The sequence below is a fragment of the Electrophorus electricus genome, chromosome 10, assembly GCF_013358815.1.
Source record: "Electrophorus electricus isolate fEleEle1 chromosome 10, fEleEle1.pri, whole genome shotgun sequence".
NCBI classification, from domain to species: domain Eukaryota; kingdom Metazoa; phylum Chordata; class Actinopteri; order Gymnotiformes; family Gymnotidae; genus Electrophorus; species Electrophorus electricus.
The window spans coordinates 6,202,039-6,217,576 of record NC_049544.1 but is presented as its reverse complement, the minus strand read 5'-3'; the positions used below and the strand labels follow the sequence as shown (position 1 = coordinate 6,217,576).

Below are 15,538 nucleotides of genomic sequence, written 5' to 3'. Positions count from 1 at the left end.
GTCACCCGTGATTGCCGCATTGGCATTACTCGCGGGGTGAGCAGCTCGACACGCCGCGGCGAGGCCCGACCGTGCCTCGGAAAACGTCACGGAGAAGGAGACCCCCACGACCCGCAAACTGGACAGCGGGGTGTGCTTCCCTGGCATGGTGATTTGAGTGTGTGTGTGTGTGTGTGTGCACCCACATGGTAGTTACATTAGTCCGTCCACGTCAAACTTTGCAGTAGTAGGTTATCAGTTCTGTAATGGACCGTTACGCATGTAGTCTTTAGCAGCTGGGAGGCGTTAAAGACAACGATACTTATGAACGCATATTGAACAAATGCTCCTAAAATCTACACTGCCTAAACTAAGTGCATATATGTCTGACAGATGTGTGGTTTTTTGCCACTGCAAATTATTCACTAAAATGTATCAGAAGTGTTTTATTTTCTTGCTTCAGTCTTCATATCCTTTTAATTATTATGAGTTGGTTTTGGTTCTCTATGAAGCATTAATTTGTACTTAGTACACAAAAAAAAAAAAAAAAAAAATTAAATCATGTTGATAAGAAGGTCAGTTGACTTCTGGAATGAATACATCAGTGCGCATGTTGTCCACAAAAACTTTAATGAACTTAATTCAAACGGATTTTTACCACTGATGCTCAATTTCCTCGCTTAATTATATGATCATCCTAGAATAAGAGTTTCTCCAAAAGAAAAGAAAAAAAAGTACAGTAAAAGGGGGAAAAAAAAGGACATGAACATGTGAATTTCCAAAGCAGGTCCATTAGACGTGAGCGCCATGAGCAGCCCCACTAAACTGGACTCCTGGGAGCCTTCCAGAAGACAGAAGCCGGTGTGAAAAGCCCCGCCCACCGTCAATACGGAGGCTGGAGTTATCGTCTGACTACACAACTTTAGCTTCACCTTTAACCCCTCACATTTTCAGTTTTAATGAACCCTTGCCTGGATTAAGAACATATCCCCGGCCCCACAAAAAAAGAATCATGATCAGAATTAGGGTACTGAACTGATCACATAGTGTACTGCACACCGCAGTGGATTGCAACACAGGCTTATTAAGGATTGCATTATGGATTGTATTGTTTAATATGACCTAGGATCAGTTTCACCTGTCTATGCTGCTTTTTGTGTCAAAGAACTGAACAGATCCACCGTGACCCAGAGATGCCTAGTGAGTGTGGTTAAGCCAGATTGATTTTAAAGCTCCTCTACGTCCCCATGCACACCTGACCTTACTCCACCGTGTGGTTCACAAAGTCCTAACAGTGTGGAACAAGGCTCACAAGTGCATTACAAATGAGTACAAAACATCTTTGCTGCCTGTTTACAACAGTTTACCTTGCACAAATCTAGGAAGTAGGCACCGCTGTGGCATTCTTATGCCAAACGCAACCATGTCCATAGGTTTCACCCAGGACCACACACACACACACACACACACACACACACACACACACACACACACACACACACACACACACACAGACAGACAGACAGACCCCTCAGTAGGTCACGGTTGGTCACCTCAATGACGTCATGCTACAAAACCCCAGTGAGTGCTGCTCCACTCCTCCTACAGGGACGCGTCTGCTGCACCTGCTCTCTACTTACTGCTACGTCCCAGTGAAAGCGTGACGCCTTCTAAAGTAACTAGTACCAAATGGCTATGAAACCTTTGTCTAGAAAATCTATTAGGCCTGCTGAGCAGGTGATGAGACCTTGCCGTGATGGTCTGTGGCTGAATTCTGCTGAGTCCAGAGTCCAATCCGCTTATACACAATGATCCACAAAGGACTGAAATAAAGTCCCCAAAACAAAGTGTGATTCTTGGAAATCGAATCGCTATGAGTCTATGATTTAAAGGGTTTCTGGTACCGTTACAATCTATACTGTCCATTACGTACTACAAACTACTCAACATGAACAGGGATTACATAGAAAATTACAAACACCTCCCAAAAAGCTCCAGTGTTCTGAACTGTCATTACAGAGCTTGTTGTCTTTTCTTATTAAAGAACAAGTGCACAGTCTTTGGTCACTAAAGAGGCTCACTCAGGTAGACCACGATCAAGGCTTTCACCCATCTCCAAAGCCGACACCCACTGCCGAACGCTGCTCAGTGGAACTGGCCCATGGCCTCCGCAGCCTTCGCCCGTACCAGCGGCTCTGGATCCTGTAGCAGCATCACGAGGCCTGGAAGAGGAAAAGGGAGCGATGAGCCTGACAACCTCGTCTTGCTCCTCTTAACACTTCCTGTTTGAGGAAGTGCGATGCCACGTCTAGCAGTGCAAGTCAGTCATTCACGCAGTCCAGAGGATTCGCAGTATTACTGTACTAAAGTAAGCCAGAGGTGCATAGAACGGGCTGTAATGATCAAAGTGGGTTGTTTTTGTTTTGTTTTGTTTTTTACTGACGTGTGCTTATTTCTGTTTTTTAACATCTTAAATGTCAATGTCTGACTTTAGTCTCCTTTTTAGCAAGTGTAGCTCACGCGTGACTGGACTCAAATCCAGAAAAGCGAGACTTCTACATTTCTCTGCTGCTGTGTTTGTTGTCACTGTTTTGCTGCACGATAAAACACCAGCAAAAGGATCTGCAGATATATTATTGTACGGGGCCAGACAAGATATTTATATTTACTCTGCTGCCAGCGTCACTTTTTATCGGCACGAAAGAGGGCTGAATGGAAGAATGCATGATCCCATCTCCACCGCGTTTCCCACTTAGAGACGCAGTACAGTACCACACTAGAAAAACAGCAGAATCCAGATGGAGACTGCACAAAGTTCCATCCTCGAGCTCCCCTAATGGGCTACACTGACCTTTATGATCTGAGCCTTTTATAATTCCCTTAACGTTTCTTATTTGCTTTTACTTATTTCGTTATTTATTTTCTTTGTTTTTCTCTCCTTAATGGGGCCTTTTTTCTTACTTTGACTATCCATTCATTATTGTATCTGCCATTGTTTCATATTTTGCATCCTTACAGAAAACTCAATAAATAGATGAAAACAAAATGGAAAAACAGCAGAAGTAATTATGACTTCAGCGTCCCGATTTTCACGAAGGGCACTGCAGTGCAGAAAATAACAGTATGGCGACTACAGAGACAGAAGTAACGTGGTCTTAACACGGCTCTTTACCCTTAGTCACTGTTGCCATGTTCATATGGGAGAAGTACTCCTCAGGCAGGTTTCCTACCAGAAACCCTGAAGTCCATAAAACACACAGACACAGGTCAATCTTAAGCATGCAGGATAGCCTTCGACAACATTTAACACATCATGATTTCATTACTGTGACATTTGGGGAATGAAGAATCTTAAATCTTCTCACCTATGAACATAGCAGCACTGGCACGGATCTCGGACCAATTGCTTTTGAAGAACTGGACGACCGTGACGTGGTAGAAGTTGAGCATGCCAGGGAAGTCTTGGATCTTTGGGGGGGAAAAAGGCAGAATTTACCTGAGATGGCAATACACTATTATTAATGAGGCTATTGACTGATGCTACACAGCAACTGTTTGTTATTGACCAGAAGTGGAGTCTTCTTGGGTTGAACGTTTAAAGCTGCAGTATGCTACAAAGTGCACTAACAGATTCTGTGTCTCTGTAGTTGTCCTGATTATTCAGGATAACAACTAATTAATAACAACCAATAAATAATAGAGTTCAATTAATAACTAATTGGGCTTCTTTATCTTCAGCAACATCGGTTCATGACACTTTAGGCTCAGTTCAGCACACACTGTTTGGTGGCAGCGAGTGCCATAGCTATAAGCTGGTTTTTCCATACTAACTCACTATGTATTTGATGAGGTCATTGATGAACTCGCCATAGTGCAGACCCTTCTCCTCATGCAGGTGGTTGTGAAACATGGCAGTGATCTGTTCGGACCCCACAACTGGAGCGCACACGCGCATGGTATACTTACAAGCCTGGACACACACACACACACACACACACACACACACACACACACACACACACACACACACACACACACACACACACACACACACACACACACACACATTTTACTGAATAAACAATATCAAGTATATAGAGGAAAGCTTAATAGAGGGTGCTAGTTATTTTTGTGAAATAGTACCCAATACTGCATTCAGCTTTTTGAATTGCAGATTTGATATAAAAAGTGGCTCCACAACAGCCACTGACCTTGACGACTTGCGCGTTGGGGTCGTTGAGGTGCATAAGCAGACTGACCAACACGTTGTGGATCTGGTCTTTGAAGACGGCCTCCCCTGACCCGAACCTGGACAGGTTCCCCAGGAGCATGATGGATGCACAGCGGAGCTTATCGTTCTCCTGCATGACACCCAGGCAAGAGAACTCACGGCATCACACACCCACGTTTGACTCAAATTCCCAAGTCCTGGTTGAAAAGTACTGAAAAGCTCTGGTCTAAATGACAGGAACGTCAGATGATAAAGGTGGTCCTGTTTAAATGGCTACATTACTTAGAAAATATTTCACTAATTTAAATAACCATAATAGCATATTTCAAACTCCTTCAAAACTTCAAACAAAAGTTTTGGGTAACTAAACTACAGAAAAGGCAACTCTCAAAAAAAAAAAAAAAAGCGCATAACTGCTGTGGCCAAAATGTTCAAGCAGGATAAAGAAACCTGGGAAGTGTGCAACCAGGTGTGCAAGTTTCCATCTTCACCCATCTAAATCAAAGAAGGTCTTCTAGCTCTGCTACTTCCTACTGCTCTATAAGACAGCAGGTCTGCTCTTCTGAACCAATAGCCTCAGTTGCTGCCAGAACAGATTCTAAACATCAAAGCATGCTCAGAGGACTAAGGCCACCTCCTCATTACGGCAGTGCCCTTAAATAAGGAGCCTGGTGACAAGCACCCCAAAGTTTCTGGCTCTCTATAATCCCAGTACAAGGGTCCCCACTCACGTTCTCCAAGAAGGGTTTGATCTTCATGAAGATGTAGACGACCAGCAGGTGCATGTTCTGCTGGTCCAGGTAGAGCAGCACCTTGGACAGGCCGGACATGGCCTCCAGGGTGATGAGCTTGCCCGGATCGTCCTTCTCCTCCATGCCTGAGCTCATGGCCGCCAGCAGCTCTTTGGCGTACTTGTTCACCTAGACATGAAGGACGCGGGACACAGGATCCGAGGCCACGTGTAAGAATCCTCGGCAGACTGTTCTAGTACAAGTGGCAGTTTCACTGTAGCATAACAACTCCTCTAATGAACAAAGATACTGAAACTCAAAACGTGCGATTTGTATATATTCAAAAATGTCTAATTTATCTAAAAGTAGATAACAACATGCACAAAAAAAATGAATGGCTCTGAACTTTACACGTGAGAATGTCTCCCAGGGGGCATTAGCCGCCTGGACTGGTATCCACCTTATCGGGTCAGGGGTCAGGTCCAGTACCTTTTCCGGTGAGCCTACGGCAACATTCCCCAGGCCTCTGACGGCCAACATGCGGACAGTGGAGCAGGGGTCCGAAATCCTCTCCATCATACTGTTCATCAACATGTCGATCATCATCAGCTCCGTAACCACGTGGTGATTCAGCAGCTAGAGAGGGGGGGGAAGATTCCCAAAGTCAACTTTCTTTCTATTCTTCTCCCTCAAACCCTGAGAGTGTCGCCTCGGTGTCCTTACAGGGCCATGCAACAGCTCAGCGTGTGACTTTGCAGCCTTAGCTGAAATTTGAAAATGTCACGGATAATTTCAGCAAATCATGGTGCAAAAGGGCAAGCGTTAACGCACGCCGTGCACAGCGACGCGCTCTGTTCACGCAAGTGAGAATTCACATTTAAGTCGAAATGCCAGAGTTTTAAAACAGCCGAGGGATGAAGTTACTGAGATGTTTTCCACCCCGCAGTTCGATGGGCCTAGACCACACAGGGCTCTCAGGAGCCCTAGATTCCAGGATAATAATAACAAGGCTCTCGTGACGCATGTGCTGTGGCTTAATGCTAAATTGGGTTCTAGAACTTTCCAGACTGAGTAACCTTTTGTTACTCGTTTTCTTTTTTCTTTTCCATTTCAAACTCTTCAAAAGAAATAGCTATAATTATTTACTACACATAACTTACTACACAAATACACTCAGATTATCAGGGGAAAATAATGGGTGTAAACCGAGTCCAGGTTGTTCCAAGTTACCCAAGCTGTTTATGCAGGTATCGGGACATTTTTACCAAGTCTTAATTAACCCAAAACTCATGAGTTCTCCAATGCTGGATTTAACCGTGAGAGGTGTGTGACAGGTAACATGAAAGCAGACGGCAAAATCCACCGTGCCAAACCTCCACAATTATTTGATTTGCTGTATCAAAAATCTTGGCTTGCAACTGAAATGTGCTGCTTGACCAGATTCCACAGAGTTGGTCGCCTACAAACTGTGGCTATTTTAAGCTAAGAACTGTAATGAAGCGTCGGCTAGCGCCTTACCTCGGAGCAGAAAGCTGTGACTGTTATTCTCTGGCACTCATAGATATTGTTGAACGAGGGGCACAGGCTTTCCAGTATAGCTGGAAGACGAGGACCTGCATGCTTCGCCATAGCTCTGATATACAGACATAGACAGACACGCACAGACCTTACTTTACTTGGATCACCAATTTCATTCTAACTACATAACACCAAACCCAGACTATTCTAATTTGGCTATGTACATAAAAAATTGCAAATTTAAAAGATTCAAAAGATCTGGTGGCATTTTAAATGGCAGCTGGTAGCACACCTATGGAACAGGTAACAGAAGCCACAGCGGGAACAGACGGGCCCATGCTTACCTGGAGAGCCTGGTGACCCCTGCGGTGTGCTGCTGTGACCCCTTCATCTTGTCCCATGCTGCGTCCTCGTCCAGTGCCTTCACTACCGCGTCCAGGTGAGCTCGAGCCAGCAGGATGCGCAGGGCCTCAACCGCCACGCTGGGGAACAGGAAAACACGCTCACTACAGGCCGCATGGAGACAGCGCCTGGAACACGGCTCAGTAGCTGGATTCCAACAAAAGATGATAAAAGACTGTGGCAGCATTTCCGTTACAAAAACTGTCGCGAGAGAGACACACACACACACACACACACACACACACACAGGGTGTGTGTGCTTGGTGAAGTCCTGTAAAAAAAAAAATAATAATAATTCAGCAAGTGTATCTAAAGAAAAACAAACTAGCTATCTTAACAGGCCTTTGATGTGACTCACCCACAGACATCGAAGTTGGCGGGGACGGCTTTGCCGGAGGCTCTGCGCTCGTTTCCGATGCCGTTGCTGCTGATGTCTTTTGGGAGCTGCACGGCCACGCTGGAGCCCACTCGCACGAGCAAGGCGCTGAAGAGGCGCGGGAAGAGCGTCACCGTCGCCTCCTCGGCCTGCCCGTTCAGCATCAGCTCCCGCAGAGCACACGTCATCTACAGGACACGCGGGGACACGTAATTTACAGCTCACGCAGGGCAAAAAGCCTTCTACAGGACAATCAGGCCACACGTCATCTACAGCTCACACGCAGGGCACATGTCATCTGCAGCATTTGCAGAACTCTAGAGAACTGCAGTGCTCTAGTAGAGCATTGCTGAACTGAACTGAGTGTGAGTGATTTTCGCTGGGAAGAGGAGCTCAGCAGGACAAGGGTTGCTCACCGCTAGAGGCTGGCTGGTGGCCACCTTGGTCATGCCTGGCCTCAGCATGGACTGTTTCTTATCTTCAAATGGCACCATGATATTCAACTTCTCCATGATCATCTCCATGATCTGACGAGCAACGGCACTGTCTGCCCCCAAAGCTATCCACATCTCACAGCTCCAGCTGAGGGTATGCACACGCACACACACAGGCACACACACACACACACACACACACAAGCGCGCACACACGCACGCACGCACACACACACACACACACACACACACACACACACACACACACACACACACACACACACACACACACACACACACACACACACACACACACACACACAAGCGCGCACACAAGCGCGCACACACACACACAAGCACGCACGCACAAGCACGCACATGCGCGCGCACACACGCACACACACACACACACAAGCGCGCGCGCACACACAAAAGCGCACGCACACACGCACACACACACGCACACACGCGCGCGCACACACGCACACACACACACACACACAAGCGCACACACACACACACACACACACACACAAGCGCGCACACACAAGCGCGCACACACGCACACACACAAGCGCGCGCGCGCACACACACACACACACACAAGCACGCACACACAAAGCGCACGCACGCACGCACACACAAGCGCACGCACGCACGCACGTACAAGCGCACAAGCACACGCACGCACACACAAGCACGCACACACAAAGCGCACGCACGCACGCACACACAAGCGCACGCACGCACGCACACACAAGCGCACGCACGCACGCACACACAAGCGCACAGCACACAAGCGCACGCACAAGCGCACAAGCACACGCACAAGCGCGCGCGCGCACACACGAGCGCACGCACGCACACACGAGCGCACGCACGCACAAGCACGAGCGCGCGCACGCACAAGCGCGCGCACGCACGCGCACGCACGCACACGCACGCACACACAAGCACACACAAGCACAAGCACACACAAGCACACGCACACACAAGCACACGCGCACACAAGCACACACAAGCACACGCACACACACGCACACACACGCACACACGCACACACAAGCACACACAAGCACACACAAGCACACGCACACACAAGCACACGCACACACAAGCACACGCACACACAAGCACACGCACACGCGCACAAACAAGCACGCGCGCACAAACACAAGCACGCGCGCACAAACACAAGCACACACAAACAAGCACACACACAAGCACACGCACACACACACAAGCACGCGCGCACAAACACAAGCACGCGCGCACAAACACAAGCACGCGCGCACAAACACAAGCACACCCACACAAACACAAGCACACCCACACAAACACAAGCACACCCACACAAACACAAGCACACACACACACAAACACAAGCACACACCTCGGTACAGAATGCGTCTCAAACTAAAGATGGTCTTGTACAAAAGTTTTCCCACAGGCAGAAAAACGTGAATCAGCAGAAGTCGACCACTCTGTGGCCCCTGTGACAGGCTGTTAGGAGGTGCTCTACCTGTCCCATGGGAGCGGGTGGGAGAGGAGGGTGTTGATGACAGTCTGCAGGTGCTGGGAGGCCAGGATGAGGATGGACTGAGCAACTGCCACCTTCACCTGCTCCTCACTGATAACCTGTAGACGAACGTGCAACGCCTCCAACATCTCTGGCACCTGAGACACAGCCAAGTGCACGCACGCACACGCACCAAGACAGGAAGAGGCAAACAGTGTTTGACTACTCACAAATCAAAATCTATTTCACATCCCCTGCGTGTCGTGCAGACTTCATTACCAGGTCCTGCAGGCCAGCGCCTCGGTTTCTGAGCAGCGTGTTGAGGATGACACTAGACGCTCTGGAGCAGTTGGACTGGGAGTCCACCAGCCCTTCAAACAGCATGAAGATGAGGGTGTTCAACTGCTGGTGTGGCAGACGCTTACTGATGATCTGCCCCAGATCGACAGAGACAGACAGACAGAGAGAGAGAGAGATACAAACAAACAAGCTAAAAGACAAGCATGCTCATTAAGTGACGTGAAGTGATGACAGCCAATCCAATAGCGCTGTCGTCATCACCCCTTCAATTAGTGGAACGCAGGGTTATCATGGTCTGAGGCAGAGTCCATTTAAAGATACGTTTTCTCTGCGGCTTACATTTGTAACAGCTGATTAAGGCTAATGCCCAGTTAGCATGGTCTTAAATATGGTCAATTACAAACCACACTTGCTATGAGGCCAACAGCTCATTAACGTTAATGTCCAGTTAACATGGTCCCGGGCGGCTGTGTTATTTTTGGACCGATAAGACACAGCCAACAAAAAAAAAAAACAAAAAAAAAAAAAAAAAACACACATACCACAATTGCCTCAGACCACAGCAATTTGTCAAGTAACCGTCATATCGCTTTACATGGATATGGATATGCTTATGAAGTTAAATGTGTTATGTTTTACAATATTGAGTAATGACTGAAAATGGCAGTGGTAGCGATGCTGAGGCCAGAACAGCTTGCAGGTGTTACTCTACACGATCTGCACCCTTTCCGAGTAGCGCACACCACACTGCGTTTAAGCTATATGGATTTCCTAGGAAGCTGCCGTTACTGTATGAATGGCCAGCTTGCCTTGACTTGCCTTTCTTTATAGGCATGTTTACCTTGAGGCGTCACAGCAGTACTGAAAGAAGGAAAGTACACTCTTAAAATCTCTCGGACAGACTTGGGGTAAAGTGGAAATTAAAGTGAACGTGATTCCTCGTCGAACGCTAACGTGATGCAGCCATTAAGTGAGACATCTGTACCTTAGTGAGGTCAGAGCAGGTTTTGTAGAGGACCGACGGGTCAGGGTCGCTCAGTTTCTCACGCATTGTTAACAAAGTCTCGACCGAGTCGTCTCTGTAATCCGAGGCGAAACCTAAAGAGAATAGGACAGATGTGACCAAGCGGAGATGCATGTGTCAGCGGGGTGGGTCCGAAGCTTCGTGGAAAGACGCGGGTGACGTCGAATTTAACAGAAGCAAAAAGGCATGGAGGCAACCCCATTCGCTATAACCTCAGAGTTATGAAGCAAAATAAAGAACCAAGATGAAGACTCATAACTATAAGTCGCTTTGGATAAAAGCGTCAGCTAAATGCCATGAAACTTAAATGTAAAATGGTTAAGTTCATCATCATGTACAAGTGCAGCGCAAGTCATCCCTACTGCTACTGCAGCTCACAAAACTGTCCGACTGGACCTTCTCCGTCTGCAGCACGGGTGATATGGCAGGCAGGGTATTACCTTCGTAGCGCAGCTGAATATGCAAGAGTGTGTAGATGCAGTCCACGGCGGCCGTGCGCACAGCGGGGCTGGGGTCCGTGCAGCGTGGAGCCAGGCGACCCAACAGTGCCCCGAGGTTATGGAATGTCACCAAGTTCTGATCAGTAATACACAGACATTCGTGCTGCGTTATGCCATATGAAATGAGCTCGACCCGTCAGAGGGTGTCCCGGAGACCTCAGGAAGGCACCTCACCAAAATGGCTAACGTGAACGCCCAAAGCCCTGTGACACAATGACCAGCTGGGGTAAGGATGCGAGGGTAGCTGGGCTTAAACCTGTGCGGCTACGTCCTTGCGGCCACCTGTCGCGCTGCTGTCTCTGAGGCTCACCTTGACGTTGAGGCTGCCCAGGTAGAACTGCAGCAGCTCAGCCACGGTCCTCATCGCTCTCTCGCGCTCGTGGTCCTGCCTGGAGCTCAGCCAGCTCTCGATATGCTGAGGAACACAAGCGGTGTTCGATAACTGGGGCTCAGAGCGAGCGGCGCGCCACGCGGGCGCGGTCGCGAGTGCGGGCGCGAGCTTACCGTGAAGATGGCGTGAAGGCCATCAGGACTCAAGTCTCTGGCCAGCACGCTTCGCAGCAGCTCATGAAGGGCCCAGAAAGTATCTGCATATAAGGCCTGCAAGACAGCAGATGAGATTATGAGGGGTCTTTACAAATCCATGAAAAGCAATATACTATATCTTGTACTACAATGTCACCGGTGAAGGCGAATGGCTGAGATGGACAAAACTCAGTAGTTTTTCAAAAGTAACTGGCCTCTTTTTTTCCCCCCCCATTATATATAACTGTACTGATGCGTAATATATTGACAGTGAATAATATTTGATGCCCTGCTGAACCAGAATGGCTATAACTAACCAGGAAGGTCCTCAAGCAATGAAAATCCCTGAAAACAGGAGAGCTAAATTCACGTGTGTGTGTGTGTGTGTGTGTGTGTCTCAGTTATGTTTCTCTCTCACCTCTCTTTGCAGTGGGTCCAGACCATCATCATCTTTGGCTTTTTTCGCCATTTCTAACGCTGGAAGGACATACATCCCATTTATAGACGTTTTCAACATGTCAAACTGTTCATTTTCCATCAGTGGTGGGTCCAGATTACTGGAAATCTCAGGTCAAGACCTTAAAGAGCATGGTATGTCCACAGATATGATTATGGTTTTTAAAATTCTATTTGCACATCTGTTTTAATATTGCCTCAGTCAACAAAATGTGTTCCCACAAGAATAAAAAGGTTTCTACTATTAAAGCAAGTGCAAAAGAGTGGTCAGAGAGATGAACCTGCACATGTACAACTATTCCACAATTATTAGATATGTCAGTTATTAGATATGTTTGCCAGGGAAAGTAGTCCAGGCTTTGCTGCTCTGAGAGGATACACGAGGTTGGCACATGTAGTCATAACGAGGTGGCGCACAGGAGAGCGGACCGCTTCGGCAGGCTCCGCCTTCATGAAATCCTATGCCAAGAGAAAACACGCAAGATAAGCTTAAACCCATTATAAATCCATCAAGAATTATCATTGTTCAGGGTATTAACCTGCTCAATGGATCGGGGAGGGGGGAGAGAAAAAAAAACCACGCCAAAAATGAAATCTGAAATTGTGCTGCAAAAGACCAACAGATTTTATTTTGTATTTAAAAGCAGAATTCTTGTAAATAAATGACCGTTTTAATTTGTTAGACACATATGAGGCCACATACCATCATTATACCCACGAGCTCCTGTTTACGGCTGAACAGGTAGCCTTGTTTGCAAACACAACCACGAATGGCTTTAGCGATAAGACCAACGCTTTGAATTAGACTCAGCTTCATGGTCAAGTCCTGCAGAGGAGAGAGAAGCACAAATATACACAAATATATGCACGATGGCTTAGTCTGCATGGCGCTAGAAGTCAATAACCAGAAGTCAAAATCATGGTTCCGTATTCCTATGAGAGCCAGATCAGGGTGGCACACTATGAAGCCAGATTCTTTCCATTCAGCAGTTACATCCTGTTTCAACTTAAGGCTGCACCAATTTGAACTAAAAGTAGATATTCTGCTTTCAGAATATGCCACCCAATAAACCCAGAGGGTGAAGATGCCCTGTTCCCAGCTTTTCCCTGTGACCATGCTCATTATAAAAGGCAGTTTACACCTCACGATTCAACCTGAATCGCCAAGAAATTATATCATTAACTGTAGGGAGAAAAAAAATAAACACAACTAGACAAAAACTGCAAGAGCTCATCACAATCTGCATCCTTAAAATAGTGCTTAAGCAGGCGGTGTAAGAAGACCATTCAAGCGAATCAGATTTGATAGGTGAAACCATCTGGAATTAACCCAGAGCAGAAAGGCCCCTCCACACAGCGACCAGTGTGACGTTTTAGTCAGAGGAGACATTCTCAGGGTTAGTACACAGGCATTAATTTGGAAACTTTCTGAAATTCTCAAAACAAAAAGAATAACTCCCCACCCCCCAACTTGAGCTGGCATTTGCGGTTGTAGATGCTAAGATAATCTGATCTTCAGATGTATTCAATGTCTGACCTTTTAAAAATAAATATCTCGTGGTTTTCGACTGTAATGTTTACAATTTCTGCTGGACCAGACTCAATAACTCATCGAGACAAGTCATTATTTAACTCATCGAGACAAGTTACTATTCTTTTTGTCTCTCTTTTTGAGAAGTTCAGAAGGTCATGTTGCTTTAGTTCTATTGGAGGCCTCGAGATGAGAGAAGCAGGTTTTAGTTTAAGGTGTACAGGTAATAATAAAGGGGCTCCTCAGGGTACCTTGGTCTCTACTTTAATTCCCAGAACCTGTGCAACATAAAACGTAACGCAATGGGTTTAATGCACAACATTTCACACCTCCCTATGCATAATACACTCTACTTAGGCTAATTAAAATGCCTGCAGATCTGCTGCATACTTTGATTTATATTACGAGTTAAAAACATTTGCAAAGATGATTTTTCATTCAACTTGTATCCTATGCGATAGGACAGAAATAGAACTCTGAACAAAAGAGTTGTTTAGAAGGATATATTTAAATATTATTCAACCCGTCATAGCATTTCAACGTCTAGCTGTAAAAGACAAGTTTTGAAATGTGAAATGTGACGGAGCCTAATTGAGCAAGAAATGTCCACCCTATCTAGCGCAGGTCTAAAGACTGCATCTGAGTACTGAGCTGCTGCACGTACACATCCATGAAACCAGCAAAGTGAACTTGGAGCTAATTTCCTGTCAGTATTATGACACGCCTGTAAAATAAATAAAAATAAGGCCAATAAAAAAATAAGAAGAGAGAGATCATACATTTTTCGTTGTTGTTTCCGTTGGCAAAAACACATTAATTCAAAGAATAAAAGGGCAAGTGACTGTTCAGTGTTTGAGGTAAGAGAAAAAAATATTTCTTCAGAAACTTTTTAAGAGCTTGATTTATTACAGCTGCTGAAAACAAAAACCAGCAACCACATTTGGTCTGAAATACGGAATGAGAAGGTCCCATTAAAACATCTCTCAGCAACAATAAGACTAATCAACCAACCTACATGCTGTTGGTAAAGATGAGCAAAAAAAGGCTACAAAAATGTATGTTATAAGAAAACATTAAGGAAATCTATCCCTGCAGTGAGGTACAATATTTAAAGAATTTTTTAAAAATTTAGTTTTGTTTTTTTTATATGAATGTGTCAAAATATACTCTCCCATAAATTCTTATAATCAAAATATAATCAAAACTTGCATTCCATGTTAATATTTTTCTTCTTAAGCAATCCTAAATGCCAAATATGTCATCCATGACAGTCCTGATTCACTGGGGTATAATCTAAATCACATGCAAGCCAATCCCCATTACTTATTCATTAATGTGGGGTAGATTAGAGAACACATCATTGAAATGAGGAAAAAGATGTTACTGGCCGTCATAACTCAGGCAATGACTAGAAATCAGCGTCACATCTTTAAATATCCATCCTCAGGATAAGGGCAATGATTTAAAAGTTTCAGACAAGTGAAGCTGTGAAACAACTGTCTAGAAGTGTATGTGCCCTCCAAAAACCTCCAAGAACTGCAGGAGTTGGTTGCACTGTGGGATTAGCTTCCAAAATCTGCTATCCACAATGTCTCCAAAACTACAACCAGAAGCCTTCTCCGTGATGGAGTTGGAGGGTCTGCAATTAGAAAGCTTCAGTCATCAAACCACAAATCTGAGCATCTGAAGTTCACCAAATTGCCTGAACCTTGATTGGAACTAGTTATATGGTCAGACAAGATGAAACAAAGACTTCCAAGAACAAATAACATAGTTGGGTTTTGGCATAAGGGAAGTCAAGGCCATGCAGGAGAGGACCTAATCCCCACTGGAAAGTATGGTGGTCCATATGGGATGTTCTTCCCAAAGCCCTGGGACTCTGGTGAGGGTACATGACATCATGGACTGCAGTAGATGTTATATCAAAATCTGACTGCCAAAATGCTAAAAAGTTCATCATGGCTGATGTTTCAATCTTACAGCATTACAGTACCCCCAGATCAATACAAAAA

General features: G+C 45.8%; 1 protein-coding gene across 2 annotated transcripts in view; it reads right to left on the bottom strand.

Annotated features, from left to right (window-relative positions):
• Positions 1 to 588: 588 nt before the first annotated feature.
• The window catches only part of mroh1 (maestro heat-like repeat family member 1), a 29,104-nt gene continuing 14,154 nt past the window's right edge, over positions 589 to 15,538 (bottom strand). Inside the window, exons 23-43 of one of the 2 annotated variants that reach the window (XM_035530732.1) lie at positions 13,778 to 13,804; positions 12,699 to 12,821; positions 12,375 to 12,454; positions 11,958 to 12,096; positions 11,519 to 11,614; positions 11,325 to 11,429; positions 10,955 to 11,090; positions 10,476 to 10,588; positions 9,470 to 9,622; positions 9,194 to 9,348; positions 7,654 to 7,819; positions 7,220 to 7,425; positions 6,804 to 6,941; positions 6,460 to 6,574; positions 5,431 to 5,577; positions 4,942 to 5,130; positions 4,191 to 4,340; positions 3,815 to 3,949; positions 3,345 to 3,447; positions 3,152 to 3,217; positions 589 to 2,201 (exon numbers count right to left, since the gene is read on the bottom strand). In XM_035530732.1, the coding sequence (XP_035386625.1) occupies positions 2,125 to 2,201; positions 3,152 to 3,217; positions 3,345 to 3,447; positions 3,815 to 3,949; positions 4,191 to 4,340; positions 4,942 to 5,130; positions 5,431 to 5,577; positions 6,460 to 6,574; positions 6,804 to 6,941; positions 7,220 to 7,425; positions 7,654 to 7,819; positions 9,194 to 9,348; positions 9,470 to 9,622; positions 10,476 to 10,588; positions 10,955 to 11,090; positions 11,325 to 11,429; positions 11,519 to 11,614; positions 11,958 to 12,096; positions 12,375 to 12,454; positions 12,699 to 12,821; positions 13,778 to 13,804 (2,619 nt within the window). In that variant the 3' untranslated portion in view covers positions 589 to 2,124. The remainder of the gene's footprint in view (positions 2,202 to 3,151; positions 3,218 to 3,344; positions 3,448 to 3,814; positions 3,950 to 4,190; positions 4,341 to 4,941; positions 5,131 to 5,430; positions 5,578 to 6,459; positions 6,575 to 6,803; positions 6,942 to 7,219; positions 7,426 to 7,653; positions 7,820 to 9,193; positions 9,349 to 9,469; positions 9,623 to 10,475; positions 10,589 to 10,954; positions 11,091 to 11,324; positions 11,430 to 11,518; positions 11,615 to 11,957; positions 12,097 to 12,374; positions 12,455 to 12,698; positions 12,822 to 13,777; positions 13,805 to 15,538) is intronic. The other variant, XM_035530733.1, reaches the window with a different exon arrangement.